Source organism: Esox lucius, chromosome 13 (genome assembly GCF_011004845.1).
Source record: "Esox lucius isolate fEsoLuc1 chromosome 13, fEsoLuc1.pri, whole genome shotgun sequence".
In the NCBI taxonomy this organism is placed as follows: domain Eukaryota; kingdom Metazoa; phylum Chordata; class Actinopteri; order Esociformes; family Esocidae; genus Esox; species Esox lucius.
Genome location: NC_047581.1, coordinates 36,681,551 through 36,698,782, shown reverse-complemented (window position 1 = coordinate 36,698,782; position 17,232 = coordinate 36,681,551). Strand labels below are relative to the sequence as shown.

At 41.3% G+C, this 17,232-nt stretch overlaps 3 protein-coding genes across 8 annotated transcripts in view; 2 read left to right on the top strand and 1 right to left on the bottom strand.

The window, feature by feature from the left end:
• ntng2a (netrin g2a) overlaps positions 1-3,454 on the top strand; it is a 41,711-nt gene extending 38,257 nt beyond the window's left edge. For all 3 annotated transcript variants that reach the window (XM_010877154.3, XM_010877153.3, XM_034296558.1), the window contains 3 exons: positions 345-512; positions 2,020-2,157; positions 2,434-3,454. In XM_010877154.3, the coding sequence (XP_010875456.2) occupies positions 345-512; positions 2,020-2,157; positions 2,434-2,657 (530 nt within the window). In that variant the 3' untranslated portion in view covers positions 2,658-3,454. The remainder of the gene's footprint in view (positions 1-344; positions 513-2,019; positions 2,158-2,433) is intronic.
• A 778-nt stretch (positions 3,455-4,232) lies between these two features.
• Positions 4,233-6,729, top strand: endog (endonuclease G). Its single transcript, XM_010877152.4, has 3 exons — positions 4,233-4,930; positions 5,081-5,190; positions 5,392-6,729. The coding sequence occupies exons 1-3, from the start codon at positions 4,391-4,393 to the stop codon at positions 5,672-5,674; spliced, it is 933 nt and encodes a 310-aa protein (XP_010875454.1). The 5' UTR covers positions 4,233-4,390; the 3' UTR covers positions 5,675-6,729.
• Positions 6,730-10,355: 3,626 nt separating this feature from the next.
• The window catches only part of dab2ipa (DAB2 interacting protein a), an 81,448-nt gene continuing 74,571 nt past the window's right edge, over positions 10,356-17,232 (bottom strand). For 2 of the 4 annotated variants that reach the window (XM_034296483.1, XM_020052852.3), the window contains 2 exons: positions 16,091-16,178; positions 10,356-15,735 (listed from right to left, as the gene is read on the bottom strand). In XM_034296483.1, coding sequence (XP_034152374.1) covers positions 15,568-15,735; positions 16,091-16,178 — 256 coding nt within the window. In that variant the 3' untranslated portion in view covers positions 10,356-15,567. The remainder of the gene's footprint in view (positions 15,736-16,090; positions 16,179-17,232) is intronic. The other 2 variants (XM_013136948.3, XM_020052853.2) reach the window with 1 other exon arrangement.

The window sequence follows — 17,232 nt, the reverse complement described above, 5'->3', positions numbered from 1 at the left end:
ATTTGTTTATAAAGCCCTTTTTACATCAGCAGTTGTCACAAAGTGCTTTTATAAAACACCCAGCCTTGAAACCCCTCGCGGCAAACAACAACAGTGTTGAATTTCAGTGGCCAGGAAAAACTCCCTAAGAAGGCCGAAATTTAGGAAGAAACCTAGAGAGGAACCAGGTCAGCAGAGTGGCAGCTGGAATCGTCAGGTCATAGTGCAAGCACTGTGCTGTACTGTACATGGGGCCATCTCCTTCAGTGCTACAGTGCCTCTAGGTTTGAATAAGACGCCACTCTTTCTAGCGCTCTTCCTCCAACCACTTGTACTAACGCTTCTCTGCTCTTTCCCCTTGACAGACTGCGAATGCTATGGCCACTCGAACCGCTGCAGTTATATTGACTTCATCAACATCGTGACGTGTGTCAGCTGCAAACATAACACTAGAGGTCAGAATTGTCAGTACTGTCGACTGGGATACTTCCGGAATATCTCTGCGGAGCTGGACGATGAGAACGTTTGTATAGGTTAGGACCTCTCCATGCAAACTACATGTTAACACAGCTGAACTGGTTTGCCCACAAATGACATCTACACATAAGTTGTTTTACTTTTCTGTGAAGTTCCTTTACATGTATAACATAAGAATACACATAAATTACAATGATAGGCACAGGGGAAAATAGTTTGATAAAGTTTATGTTTGCAAGACAGATTTATAATTATGTATATCCTTGCATCCTTACTAATCACTTGCAAATAGGTCGCCTCCAGTATGATCCCTTAAAGCTGTAAATTTGTATGCCAACCAGATGCAATAGGATTGAGTTCGCACAACATTTGTAAACATACCATCCTACTGCAGACTGTTACCTTTATGAAGATACTTGGAATACATTTCTTTATTTGTTTATAGGAAAAATGTAATCGTTATCTTTTAACCTTAAAGCAGCTAAAGAGTATACTTGTACGTAGTTAATCAGTCGAAAACTACGGTTTAAAAACATTCAATCTGCATGACCTAAATGTATCAGTCAACAGATTATGTTTTTTTTCTTCAAAGCAGCACACATTATTATTAATACATTTTATTTGGGGGACGCCTTTCAAAACACTCAAGGACATCTTGCATATAAATGGGGCTATATTGGTGAGTTAGCAAGTCACAAATCGTGACAAATAAAACAAACACACAGGGTAAAGATAGGAAAGGCTAAAGGTTGCAGACAGTACAGAAATTATGTATTTTGAGGAGTGTTGTGAATGAGGTGACTGTGTCGGCTTGTTGTGTGTGAGGGGGCAGTGCATTCCAGAGACTGGGTGCGGGGCAGCTAAAAGCACGGCCTCCCATGGTGGAGAGGCGCAATGGGGGGTGACAAGGAGACAGGCAGAGGAGGAAATCTATGAGGGTTTTTATGTAGGAGGACAGAGGGTGTTTTCCAGGGGGACAACGATGACTTTAAAACGCTTTATTACTCATTTATATACATTTTTAAAGTTATAAATCTATGAACATAAATGTTCAGCCCCCTTATAGACCCTTTAATGTGTGCACCATAAAGGAATATCACAGTCACATTTCTGAGCAGAAATATTATAATGACATACTGACACCTACTGGAAAATCAGTCATACACAGCTGGTACTAGGTCATGTTCCTTCCGGCATGCAACAGACCATGTTTGGCAACATAAAATAAAATCCTACTGAATGTTCCTTAATTATTTTTACCCCCCACCCCTGCAATTTCAGTTCCTTTTCTAGTGTTTGGTGACAAATGAAAATTACAGTGTGTTGTCGTTTCCTGTTTTAAAGGAACAAGTGAAAAAAACAACGCCCACACTGTTCTTTTAAATGTGCATAGAATCATAGCAACACCGCTAACCTGTTAATGCAGTCACTATGCATGGATGCATGGGACGGCTGCTAGCGACACTGCCTGTTTTGACTGGACCGATTGGTAGTGAACAGCAGATAACCGTGTTGCACGGCCACCCACGCTAAAGCATCGTTGTCTCGTCCGTCTCCGCTCAGAGTGCAACTGTAACCAGCTGGGGTCGCTCCACGCCCGCTGCAACGAGACAGGCTTTTGCCAGTGTAAGGACGGCTCCACTGGGCCAAAGTGCGAGGACTGTCAGCCAGGATACACAGCAACGAGACAAGGCTGTTACCGTAAGTAGGATTGTGGGTGTGTTGTTGGGTGAACGATCTGGCTAGGTTACCTGTGCAATCAGTCATCCACGAGGACACATCACTTGTACAGGTAAGGTGACACCACATTATAAATGCGTAGTTCAAACATTTCCCATGGTGGACATTTCTCACGGTGGACATTTCTCATGGTGTCCTCTGCAGTAGTGTCTGTCCTCGACTCACTCAGCGGGCCTCACTGATCCTTTCCACTCTGTCCTCACTCCTCCTCCGTCACCTCCCCATCTCTCCTGATAGCCAACGTCTGTGACGACGAGCTGCTGCTGTGCCAGAACGGAGGCACCTGCATCCAGAATCAGAGGTGTGTGTGCCTGCCGGAGTACAGTGGCGTGCTGTGTCAGCAGTTGCTCTGCGAGGGCGAGAAGGGCTGCAACGGGGCCTCCGTCTCCTACCTCAGCCTGGCCGCCACGCTCAGCTGTCTTCTAGCCAGCAACCTGCTTAGAGTGGTCAACGCTTGGTGAGCCACACCTTGGACATCTGTAGCACACCTGGCCGCGTTATTCGGGCACCACGCGCTAACCTCAGTCTTCTAGTGCTGTTGCATTCTGGGACAAAGTGTGCGGATGCCCCGGCTTCCCGTCGCCTTTGCCACGATGAGATAAAGACAGAGCTCTGACTCCGACTCTATAAAAGCCAGTGCTGAAAGAACTTATACCAAAAAAATTTAATCACTAAGAAAAGTTCAAAGTGAAGCGTATTCTTTACGAAAATGATTTTATTTGTGGTCATTGTCGTACATCTATGTTTGTTTGTTCTCACCGAAACACTGCACTTGTTTTTTTAACGTAGATGGCTGTCATTGCTGCGGCCAATTAATGCCAAGTTTCGCTTACTCTCAAATGTGCAATTACTTACGTTGCTGCATAGCCTATTTGTTTCCTGGCAACCATCATGAACTGAAATTGACTGAAGAAATTCAAGTTAAAAAAATTGAAACGTGATGTTTCAGTAGCCTGGTGAAGAATCAGTTGTTGCATGGAAATTCTGAAGCAAAGGGAGAAAGAGTATGCCTATCCAAATTGAACAAATTAATGTATGTTTCAAATGAAATATATGACTATTGTATATTAACAATGTTTGAATATTTTTTTGTAGAAATTGTTATTTTCATGTTCTAAGTAAACATTATAATTGTAAAGAATATGACCGATGATGAGCTTTTTATTATTGTAAACCCACCTGCCAGTATGATTGACAGATTCTCCTGATGCTTACCAAGACACACAGTTGAAGGAATAAAGTGTGGAGGTCTGACACAGTTCAAGTCCAAGATGTTGTAGCAAAACACACACACACACACACACACTTGCTTGCTTTTTCCCCAGGTGAATAGAATATTTCTGGAAGACCTAGTTTTGGATGTTTCTTTTTTTTTCCATACGATTATTGATAACAATTTATAAGATGCAGTACCTCTAGTAAAAACAATCATGCTGTGCAAGAGCTTTATACATTTATTAGGTTTTGGTTTTAGGCCAATGTTACGTTCCAATAAAACAAAGTCAAAATGCTAATTCACAGAAAAGTTATTTTTCTAATTAAACCAAAATCGAAGTTTCTATAAAAGGTTTTAAAGGTGGAAAACTGAAAGTTGAAAAGGCACCTACTGTGGTGGGCGGGGTTTTTCAGACCAAACGAAATGGTGTCATAAATAAATGTTTTAATATTCTTATGTGTAGACAGTGTGAAGACGGAATACATTGGTTGACAATTAAATCATAAAAGCTTTGGCTGTTGTAAAATAAATTTGTCTCAGCGAATACATTGAATAATGACTTAAACACTGCCGACTTAACTTATTCAAAACTGGGAATTGGCTTTTTGGATAAGGTTTTGTACTTTAATCCATAACTATGGAAGTGCTGGTGAAAGTGCAGTAATACATCAAAACGTCATTTAATCGAGGAATGACGTTAGTAAAGTAATTCAAATTACAGGTATTAAGCTCAAGTTATCCCAAACCGTACATTCGTATAGAGCCTACTAGTTTGTTTCGTATACCTTGACGAATTCTGTACTGTACCTTTAAGATGCAGCTACTGTCATATCCATGCGCCTGTAACTGAAATCGATATGCAAAAGAGATTTAGGACGTGTTTTTTTGTGATATGAAAGTAAATTTTTCTTAATAAGCTGATTGTTGCAATATCGGTGAAGACCTGTCTGGTTTGTCCAAATTATTCAGGTGTATGAAATGTATCGGGTTATCTGTTCTAAGTGGTTTATCTCCGGCGTGTCCTTGACTGTCGGGGCAGCTATCGGTGTGTCGGTGAACGAAGGTTTGATAGACTGTAACACCGGTCCGAGCTATGGTTTGCTTAGCCGTGTCCCGGTTATTCCTATTCCTTGCGTGGACGCAGCAACTGACCTCACCACCACGTACCAAGGAGGTAGCCAAATGGCTGGGCCCCGCTCATCAGCTGCGATGAAGTACGGGTTTCCATCTCTTGCCAATATCAAGAGTAGAGAGTCCTACGTGACTTCTTATGATCCTAGAAACCGGACTGCTGCGTGGGTTTTAGAGCAGCTCAGCCCCGAATGCTTGACTGGACCGTCTGACAGGAAATATAGTGAGTTTAAAGAGGACGAGACGGTGCACGTGTACCACAGGGCTACTCTTGCGGACTACCGAGGCAGTGGATTTGACAGGGGGCATTTGGCAGCAGCTGCCAATCATAAATGGAGCCAAAAGGCAATGGATGACACTTTTTACCTTAGTAATGTCTCACCACAGGTAAGTCATTCATTGAGAGGAAACATTAAACATACAGTATTAGTGGTAAAGTGACACTAATGAGACAAAATAGGTTTCTGAATATGATGTAAATTTGGTTCAAGTGCAAAGATAATCATGTTTCTTTCATTTACACGCAACATTCTCCAGAATCCTAACATGAATCAAAATGCATGGAACAACTTGGAGAAGTACTGCCGTTCACTTTGCAAGCACTACATGAATGTGTTTGTGTGCACAGGACCACTTTACCTCCCCAGGTGAGTGTAATCTGAAACAGATTTCCCAAAAAAATGTGTGTAGACCCCATTCATAAAGGCCTTTTACAGAAATATTTTCCTTAAGCTTCATATTCTTTGTGTTAAGACTGGCGTTTGGCACCAGCCATCCATTCTCATGTTCTGTGTGAATGGGGTCCAAGGTGAGTGACACAGCTGTCATCCTTCTCTCCATGCCTGCAGACAGGAGCATGATGGGAAAATGTATGTGAGGTACCAGGTGATTGGGAAGAACCACGTGGCTGTCCCCACCCATTTCTTCAAGGTGGTGATCCTGGAGAAGCAGAGGGGTGACGTGGAGCTGCGCTCGTATGTGATGCCCAACACACAGGTGGATGACAAGATACCGCTGGAGCACTTTCTGGTGCCCATTGAGAGCATTGAGAGAGCCTCTGGACTGCTCTTTGTACCCAACATTATGAAAAGGACAAGTAGCTTGCTAGCTATCACTGCCGGACGCAAATAGGTTTGGTCACCTTGATGTAGTGTCCTGTTCATTTGGATACACACCCTTTAGACTGGCAATGGCCAAGCAAGGCTTAATTCGTGTTATTTTGGCAGCAGGATATTATGCAGGCATGCACTTAGATTTTCTTTATCACAATAAAGGCCCTCATTGAAATATATAAGGCAAGATAGTTAACGGTCTAGGCTGTGAGAAAGAACAGACAAGAACAACATTTGAATGGACTTTAAACATAAAATGATTGTTAACTATGTTGCCTTATATATTTCAATGATGACTTTTATTTTGAAAAATTAAATCTGAGTTAACGCTGCTAGCTTAATATCCTGCTGCTAGAAGAACAGTAATGAAACCTGGAATGGCCATCACTTCTTTAGACTACTGGACCGGGCCTTGTCCCTCATCATTCAGGTCTGTTTAATTTATTCATCTACTCAGGAAGGCATTTGTGATCTATGAATTTGGGAATTGTAAGTAGGTTTGCAGACAGCCCCAGTTTAACTTTGCGTAAAGTTGTTGCTATTGCTAGACAAAATAGGGACACAAACGTTTTTTTTTACATATGCAGTGGGTGGTGTATATATGAGATAATGGGCTATGAGTGGAATTTACAAATGATTTTACAGGTCCAGAGTTTTGGGGCAATATGGTGCTCTTATGTAACAGTTAAAGGTCCCTTGATGTGGTGAGAACAGTTCTATTAGTCTCTGTGGGACACACGGTAAAACAGTCCTTCCAGCAATTACTCTTGCAGATTATTTATTGATTGTAATATAATTGCTACTGAACTGTGTGTTTTTCCCCCCACATTGCTCTCTTAAAATGTATTCACTTACTGTACATTGCTCTGGATAATAGTGCCTGCTAATTTATTCAAATGTAATGTGAATGTAGATGGGCAGTTGAGCGCTGTTCAGGTGGTAGGATTTCTTTGGTCATGATTGACCTGTACTGTAAAAGTAATAATTTACCTCTGGCCATGCTGTTGTGCTGTGTCAATATAGTGTGTCACTCAGTTATGTGAGCTTCTACTAAATTAGTTGAATTTAATTCAACAGTGACAAGTTTTGTTGTTTTCTGTCTGTATTCCATCACATAGGATTTGAAATGAAAGAATAACTAAGAGGTTAAAGTGCAGACTGTCAGGAACTACAGGCCTTTTTATACACACACCGGCCACTTTATAAGGGACACCTATAAAGTATCAGACAGGACCCCACTTGCTTCTCAATCCATTTCAAGGCTGGATGCATTCATTGGGTGTTCAGAGAGGCTTTTTTTTCAAAAGCTATATGAGTATTTGTGGCCTTTCTGTCAGCTTGAAATAGTCTGACCAATCTTTTCTGACGTCTCAGTAGATATGTGTTTTTGTCTACAGACCTGCTCCTGTGGATGTTTTTATTTATTGCACCATTTCTTATAATACAGGATTGGAATTACAGCATTTTAGTACCTTTAAAAAATACTCCTAATGGATACATATTACAATATATGGATAAGTATTATTTAAAATACATCCTATATTTAATTAATTACATATTACACTTAATTACTTATTACTATTTAAATTGTAATTAAATACAATTCAAGTTCCAAAAAAATACACTTTAAGTATACTGTATACCATGGTCAGAATAGGCAACAAATGGGTATTTTTAACCATACACCGATATTACGCCATAACATTCTGATCACCTGCCAAATATTGTGTAGGTTCCACTTTTGCTGCCAAAACAGCCCTGACCCGTCGAAGCATTGACTCCACTAGACCTCTGAAGGTGTGCTGTGGTATCTGGCACCAAGACGTTAGCAGCAGATCCTGTAAGTTGCGAGCTGGGGCCTCCATGGATCGGACCTGTTTGTCAAGCACATCCCACAGATTCTTGATTGGATTGAGATCTGGGGAATTTTGAGGCCAAGACAACACCTTGAACTCGCTGTTGTGTTCCTCAAACCATTCCTGAACCATTTTTGCTCTGTGGCAGGGCACATTATCCTGCTGAAAGAGCCCAATGCCATCAGTGAATACCGTTGCCATGAAATGGTGCACATGGTCTGCAACAATGCTCAGGTAGGTGGTACGTGTCAAAGTAACATCCACATGAATGGCAGGACCCAAGGTTTCCCAGCAGAACATTGCCCAAAGCATCACAATCCCTCTGCCAGCTTGCCTCCTTCCCATAGTGCATCCTGGTACCATGTGTTCTCCAGGTAAGCAACACACACACACCCACCCACCATCCATGTATGTAAAAGGAAACATGATTCATCAGACCAGGCCACCTTCTTCCATTGCTCCGTGGTCCAGTTCTGTTGCTCACGTGCCCATTGTAGGCACTTTTGGCAGTGGACGGGTCAGCATGGGCACCCTGACTGGTCTGTGGGTACGCAGCCCCATATGCAACAAACTGCGATGCACTGTGTGTCCTTCCTTGGACCACTTTTGATAGGTACTGACCACTGCAGACCAGGAACCCCCCACAAGGGCTGGATTTTTGGAGATGCTCTGACCCAGTCGTCTAGCCATCACAATTTGGCCTTTGTCAAAGTCGCTCGGATCCATACGCTTGCCTATATTTGACTATATTTCCTGCTTTTAACACATCAACTTTGAGGACAGAATGTTCACTTGGTGCCTTATATATCCCAGCCACTGACAGGTGCCATGATAAGGAGGATATCAGTGTTATTGACTTCACCTGTCAGTGGTCATAATGTTATGGCTGATCAGTGTACGTTGTATAAGTTTAGCTAAAATGCCACTTAAGTTAGCTGTTATCTGGTTAGCTCCTAGGCTAGGCTGAACATAGGAAGCTCTGTCCTGCGCCACGACCCTAGGAAATGTAGCAAACAAAGTTTTTGTTTGCTTGCTTATTTTGTGTTCCACCGACATGATATGATACAAAAACAGTAACCAACCAAACCTTATAGCTAGATAGCCTTACCATTTAACTATAAAACAACTATGTTGAGTTTAAAATGTTTTTGCTATTCCTCTAACAGACACTAGATGGTGTAAATGATCAATTTCACCTATAATCTCTGATTTAGACTGATTTACACTCACCTAAAGGATTATTAGGAACACCTGTTCAATTTCTCATTAATGCAATTATCTAATCAACCAATCACATGGCAGTTTCTTCAATGCATTTAGGGGTGTGGTCCTGGTCAAGACAATCTCCTGAACTCCAAACTGAATGTCAGAATGGGAAAGAAAGGTGATTTAATCAATTTTGAGCGTGGCATGGTTGTTGGTGCCAGACGGGCCGGTCTTAGTATTTCACAATCTGCTCAGTTACTGGGATTTTCACGCACAACCATTTCTAGGGTTTACAAAGAATGGTGTGAAAAGGGAAAAACATCCAATATGCGGCAGTCCTGTGGGCGAAAATGCCTTGTTGATGCTAGAGGTCAGAGGAGAATGGGCCGACTGATTCAAGCTGATAGAAGAGCAACTTTGACTGAAATAACCACTCGTTACAACCGAGGTATGCAGCAAAGCATTTGTGAAGCCACAACACGCACAACCTTGAGGCGGATGGGCTACAACAGCAGAAGACCCCACCGGATACCACTCATCTCCACTACAAATAGGAAAAAGAGGCTACAATTTGCACAAGCTCACCAAAATTGGACAGTTGAAGACTGGAAGAATGTTGCCTGGTCTGATGAGTCTCGATTTCTGTTGAGACATTCAGATGGTAGGCAGAATTTGGCGTAAACAGAATGAGAACATGGATCCATCATGCCTTGTTACCACTGTGCAGGCTGCTGGTGGTGGTGTAATGGTGTGGGGGTTGTTTTCTTGGCACACTTTTGGCCCCTTAGTGCCAATTGGGCATCATTTAAATGCCACGGCCTACCTGAGCATTGTTTCTGACCATGTCCATCCCTTTATGACCACCATGTACCCATCCTCTGATGGCTACTTCCAGCAGGATAATGCACCATGTCACAAATCATTTCAAATTGGTTTCTTGAACATGACAATGAGTTCACTGTACTGAAATGGCCTCCACAGTCACCAGATCTCAACCCAATAGAGCATCTTTGGGATGTGGTGGAACGGGAGCTTCGTGCCCTGGATGTGCATCCCACAAATCTCCATCAACTGCAAGATGCTATCCTATCAATATGGGCCAACATTTCTAAAGAATGCTTTCAGCACCTTGTTGAATCAATGCCATATAGAATTAAGGCAATCCTGAAGGCGAAAGGGGGTCAAACACAGTATTAGTATGGTGTTACTAATAATCCTTTAGGTGAGTGTATATGCGCCATGATGACCAGCATGATGCTTCATTAATCTTTGTTATACTCAAGCAACCAACTCTAAATGCAAATCTGTCAATGTTGTTTTCCATGTAGAATATGGACTGGCTTTTAGTATGTGGTACATTTGTCTGCAACATCCTGAATGTTTCATACAGTGGGTAGAACAAGTATTTGATACACTGCTGATTTTGCAGGTTTTCCTACTTACAAAGCATGTAGAGGTCTGCAATTTTTATCATAGGTACTTTTCAAATGTGAGTGTAGGAATCTAAAACACAAATCCAGAAAATCACATTGTATGATTTTTAAATAATTAATTTGCATTTTTATTTAAAAAGAAAATAAACTATTTTTATTTAAAAAGAAATGTTGATACAGGGTTTAGGATAATATGAGGGACATATTGATCAATAATTACTCCAAAATCTTTAGAAATGACTGTCAAAGAAAGAACATTTGTTCTGTACAATGATTTTAAACACTCTGAGAAATGTTGTTCAAATGGGTTCAAGTCTTCCTAGAATTTGTAAAAAAAACACTAAAGACATGTTCAAATGCTATTCTTAATTGCAGGTCTTCATCATACAACAAATCCAAACCATTTTATTTAATGAAGATTATTTAATAGACTTTCAAAATGCTGTATTGGTGCACAATCTCTACTTAAACTATAGATTAAATCACTATGTAGTTTCCCATAACAACCCTGTCCTTTAATATAACATTACATTTTCTTGCCGACACATGCCGAGGATTCACCAAATGTTCATGTTTCATGTGTATACTAAACCCCCTCTATACAGTTAACTGTCCACCACCCACTATGTTTGCTTGAGTTTGTTTTCTATCCCTGGTTCTGTGTGCCTGACTCTGCTTGTGTTTCAAACCCCTTCAGACTGTAGAGCCTTTTGGGAGGACAACCGCTACAATGCTCCAGAAAAAACGCTAGGGTTAAAATAAACTGAACAGATTATTATGTAAGACATCCTGCTTAGGTGCCTGAGGTGACAGTAGAATAAGGAGTGTCATTTAGTATGACAGATGTACAGATTTTGGAAATACTGCCATTCTTTTAGTACCTCAGCATCTGTTTATTTTTCATGTTTTCAGAACAACCCGCAGCAACAATTGTATTGGTGGAAGGCAACAAATCAGCATGATAAGCATGCTTTAGAATGACATGACATGCTTTAGAATGACATGACATGCTTTAGAATGACATGACATGCTTTAGAATGACATGACATGCTTTCGAGTACAGCAATGATTGTGGTTTGACACAGTGCCATTGTGCACAGTGATTTACAGTTGTAATTTACTTACGGTAACGGAACTGGATCCTAAAATACATCTTGTGCTGATGGAAACCTTACAGTACATAAGACAGAATCTAACCTCTCCATATTACAGAAGTTCAGAAGTAATTCAGGGTCAATGGTTATGTGACATTTTGTTTTAAATCCATGTTCTGTTCAGTCATTCATATTGGAGACCTTTGAAGGAGGTTGGTATAAGTAGCAGCATGATCGATGATGTTAGCTCTTTGTCACTGTGGCATCTAATGGGGTTCACACTGGATGACATCTAATGGGGTTCACACTGGATGACATCTAATGGGGTTCACACTGGATGACATCTAATGGGGTTCACACTGGATGACATCTAATGGGGTTCACGCTGGATGACATCTAAGGGGTTCACACTGGATGACATCTAATGTGGTCATTATTTTGTGACATCTAATGGGGTCCCCAGTGGATGACCTCTAATGTGGTTCCCATTGGATAACCTCTGTGGTTCCCACTGGATGATGTCTAATGTGGTTCCCGTTGGATGACTTCTAATGTGGCTCCCATTGGATGACCTAATGGGGTCTCCACTGGATGACGTCTAATGTGGTTCCCGTTGGATGACTTCTAATGTGGCTCCTACCGGATGACCCCTAAAGTGGTTCCCATTGGATGACCTAATGGGGTCCCCACTGGATGATGTCTAATGTGGTTTCCGTTGGATGACTTCTAATGTGGCTCCTACTGGATGACCCCTAAAGTGGTTCCCATTGGATGACCTAATGGAGTTCCCACTGGAAGTGGTCCCAGGAATATCTAGGACTAGACTACCCTCCTCCTCTGTGCATTCAAGAGGGTACGAGGACAGAATTGAAAGAAAAATCCAAATCTTTCTGGCTAAATGTGTTCTGGGGTATGTGTATTAGCTATATCAATCCCAGTAGACTATAACTATCTAAAAGGACTCAACTTGCTTTATGGTACCACTATGTCATTTTACTTTTAAACATTTTCCTGATCCGTGCATTTTAGATTCTGAAAACAACACATAAGAACTTTACATTATTAAAATAATGAAATAAATCTTTAATTCTAGTTGCATTTTTACATAAATTACAGACATTTTATCTCACGACGGTAGGGCTACAGTATTCTTGTTACCACATCCAATTATTTTAATGTTCATACAAACGTTTCTAGGAGTTTCCAGTAAGAATGTGGCAAAATATTGTTCAGTATTATATAGGGCATGGAGAGGAGAATGGCTTTGGTGAGTACTCTTTAGCAAATTGGTGGCCAAACATCCCTAAAAGAAGTGTGAGGCAATGCAGATACATTTTACTGTGACTTTGATCTACAGTTTCAGTTGCAGTGCAGTATACTATCCTTTCAATAAAATAAAACCAAAGTGGTTACACTGTTAGCTTCTTAAGAGAAAATCAATTGGAAACCCTCTAAAGACATTTTGTCTTGTTCGTGCAGGTTGGGTGCAGTAAGAACACTCGAGGGAAACCGCAGCACATTTGTCTCAGAACGCAGATGTTTTATACCTGCAGTTTCAGCACAATCTATCATACTCTGACAAATAACACTTCAGCATTAGGGCATTTTATTTATAACAGCAATAAAGAAATTCAATAAATTATTTTAACTAATTGAAACAAACATAATTTAGAACATAAACACAATCTTACAAATAATCGTACATTTTTTTTATAAAATAAGTTGATGTTCAGTGCCATCAGAACGTATTCAGACCCCTTTACCTTTCAGAAATGTGCCTATAAAAATCTCTCTTTCTCTCTCGATATATACATATATATATCATGTACATAAGGATTTAGACGCTTTGCCATGACACTGAGAAATGTTGGGACTTTTATTGGCCATCTTTGATTGACCATCTTTGATTGACCATCTGTGTCAAATGGACTGGACATGATTTAGAAAGACCAACACCAGTCTATACAAGGTCCCACAGATCACAATGCATGTTGGAGCAACCACTAAGCCATGAACTCCAAGGAACTCTCTAGACCTGTAGAACTGTGCCGAGGCATAGATCTAGGTAAGGCTATAAGAAAAATGCTAAAGCATTCATAGATCGGAGGAGCACAGATGGCACGATTGAAGAGGTTTGGAACCAACTACTTAGAGCTGGCCAAAATAAGTAACCAAGCAGGGAGGTGACCAAGAACCCAATGGCCACCCTAACAGAGCTTCAGCGTTTCTCTGCAGAGATGGGAGAACCTGCCAGAAGGACAACCATCTTCCAAATAGTTTGACACCGCTCATGACCTGGCTTATACCACCGCTACAGTGAAGCATGGTGTAGGTGTATCCTGCTATGGGGATGCTTTTCAGCACTTTATCCTCATGTGTTATTGTGATGGCAAAATAAATATTTAACCAATTCTTTATTAAGTTTGTAACACATCTAAATGTGGAGAAAGTGAAGGGGTGTGAATACTTTTAGATGGCACTTTACTTAAACAATGAACTTGTTCATACAGAAAAAATATATATTTATATATTTAAGCTAAAGATTTCCACAGACCAGACCACGGTTCAACACAGTGATTCATGTCAATAAAAGCTGATTGAGGTGTCTCTAATTTCCTGAAAGCAGATCATTTGTGTTTTTAGGAGGATTAGTGGAAGTCAGTATCGATTAAGAAACCATGCAGAACCACTTGTTGAGATCACCTTGGATGGCTGCTGAAGGTAGCTACCTGCATCTTAAATAAGACTGCACAAAAAGCCCTTGAATCCACTCCAAGCCTGTAGCTTCAATAATCACTAACGGAAACTAGGAACGACTGACACTGAACCAGATGACCGCCTGAAACTCCATATGGATCTAGAGTCCGGGAGACAGTTTCATTCTTTCATTAAAATGGAATGTATTTTAAATTGAAGCGTTTGTGTTGATTGAAAGTGCATGTTTGTTCAGTTTCAGGAGTGCTATGACAGAGGAGTGGATGTTATTTTTTTTTAGTTCAGTCCTATTCTATTCACCACTGTCAAACGGCAAACAGGGAAGGTCTGGCCTACACTTAACCATATAGATACACAGATGACAAAACAGTAAACTATGTTTATCAATATTATATAACAGCATTATTAAAATGTTCATTTTTAACAAACAATACCCACATATGACAATGGAATAATGTGTGAAATAATGCGTGAACTGTGTACTGAAGTAGATTTAAAATTACAATCAGAACTCTTACAATTGATTTGTAATATTCAAACAGCTGAGTTTAAGACAAGGAACCAATATTGTACAAACTACTATTCCTCATCCAAATAATCAATAAAAATACTATAAAATAATATTTTATATACAACTCTGAGGTATTTAAACCTCTAAATATCCTAATATTCAAGCACATACAAAGTATGCAAAAACAAAAGACTATAGTTTAGCTTTTTTCATTACAATTAGCGTTTCAAAACAAAGCAAGCTTGTTGTGCTACTGTAGTCCTGATATGATACATGCAAAAATTCATTTGAGGTAAGATATGAAGGGGATATACATGTAGAATACAGAAACACTTGCTATTGGGATGTATATTCAGGACATGTCTGACCAAAGCTGTTTTCAAAAGCTTGTCAACATGAGGCTTTAACTGATAAGAGAGAATTGTTCCCTTGGCAACATCTGTCACAGCGGGCTGAAACAACTCCTATTGAGTGAATTAAAAGATGAATGCTACAATATATCATACAGATGTGTTTCACTGTACTGTTGCTCATTTCAGTACGGTGGTATTTAATGAGCTCTGAAAGCATGTTCAGTCCACCCTGTGCTATATCAAAGTAGTGACATTCTGAATATAATGGTTCAAATCACTTCAAAACTGGCTCTCAAAGTTAACAGCACAAACCTATTTGATACCAGTTTGTCAAATGTAGTGGGAAAAGGTTTGGGATATCTTGCATCTTGCTTGCGTTGTCGACGTTATGCTGTAGCGTCCTCTAATGTCATTCTGTCCTTTTATATAAGTCCTTTATATTGTTCACCGAGAGCTGTCATCCTACCTCTGGTATGTAATGGATGACTCCTTTCTGTGACCATGAGGTCATCCATTGAAAATAATGGATTTGTACAGTACAGTATGATTCTGTTTCTCTGGAGTCGCTCGGTGTGGCTCACACCTAGAACCTCCTTCCTCACCCCTAGAACCTCCTTCCTCACCCCTAGAACCTCCTTCCTCACCCCTAGAACCTCCTTCCTCACCCCTAGATTCTCCTTCCTCACCCCTAGATCCTCCTTCCTCACCAAGGCCAAACCTTGCAGTCAGCCTCCTCCGTGCTCCCTAGCAGTTGCCACTGTTCCGGAACTCTCCGTTCTCCGTGATCTGGAGCTTGCTGGGGTTGGTGGGGGAGATGCCGTTGCGTGTCTGCAGGCTGTAGCGCTCCTTGAGCTGGGTCAGGGCGCTCATCAGGCGGGCGTTGGCTGCGTCCAGAGAGGCGATGCGTTTCTCCTAAAGTGCGAGCAGGTGAGAGGGGAAGACCGGAGGAGGGTGATCACACATCAACTGTCAGCCGTGTGCCACAGAAGCTGCCACTGAAGACGCATGGTGCTGAGGTCTGAAGGCACACTGTCTGCATGCGGTACATTCTGGGCTTGTTATACTAATTGCTACAGCAGGATTGTTTGCTGTGAGGCACTGCAGGCTAGTCATTTTCTATTGGATGAGGCTGTTAAACAATGTTGACAGCAGAGGGTGCTATTCCCTTGGTCCAAGGTAACACTAGGTCCCCGAATAGCAGCGACTGCATGTTCCCAGCTGTGAAACCAAAAATGTTGTGCAAGACAAAAAAAATCGAAGCACTCACCTGGGCTTCAATGATCTTCTGTTTTGAGTCCACTATCGATTGCATATCCGAATGATCTTTCTTCAGCTCCTCCTCAACCGACATTAGCCTGAAACAGTAACACATAGGATGTTTTCAATGAAGTTTGCCGATTGCTGGAATTGTTCATTAATTAAATTTTGTATTAGACTGGTTATATTTATCTTCTGGATACAAAAAACACACAGATACACAGACACAACAAAATAACAAATCACAACAAATGAGTTTGCCAATGTTAAGCACAAAATGTACACAACACCAGTCCCCTAGTCTGGTTAGCTGTAGGTGTACAGGGCATTGTGGTGGCTCTACAGTGTTGGGCCAGTAATACAAAAGCTATTCAAATCTGATTCAAATCCACGATAAACACCCGTGGTGCTTGAGCAACGGATCCCAAATGCTCCTTAATGTTGCTCTGAATGAGGGTGTCCACTACAGGACTAAGATGTAAATGTGAAGGAAGAGAAGAACAGAGATTAGTGCCGGAACAAAGCTTTGTAGTGGTTAAAATGGAAGAAACCCCTCTACATACAGTACCAGTCAAACGTCTGGACTCACTTCAACTGGATGGGTGGGTGTGACCAAACGTTGTGACTCAGTACCAGTCAAACGTCTGGACTCACTTCAACTGGATGGGTGGGTGTGACCAAACGTTGTGACTCAGTACCAGTCAAACGTCTGGACTCACTTCAACTGGATGGGTGGGTGTGACCAAACGTTGTGACTCAGTACCAGTCAAACGTCTGGACTCACTTCAACTGGATGGGTGGGTGTGACCAAACGTTGTGACCACAGTACCAGTTAAACGTCTGGACTCACTTCAACTGGATGGGTGGGTGTGACCAAACCTTGTGACTACAGTACCACTCAAACGTCTGGACTCACTTCAACTGGATGGGTGGGTGTGACCAAACGTTGTGACTACAGTACCAGTCAAACGTCTGGACTCACTTCAACTGGATGGGTGGGTGTGACCAAACGTTGTGACCACAGTACCAGTCAAACGTCTGGACTCACTTCAACTGGATGGGTGGGTGTGACCAAACGTTGTGACTACAGTACCAGTCAAACGTCTGGACTCACTTCAACTGGATGGGTGGGTGTGACCAAATGTTGTGACT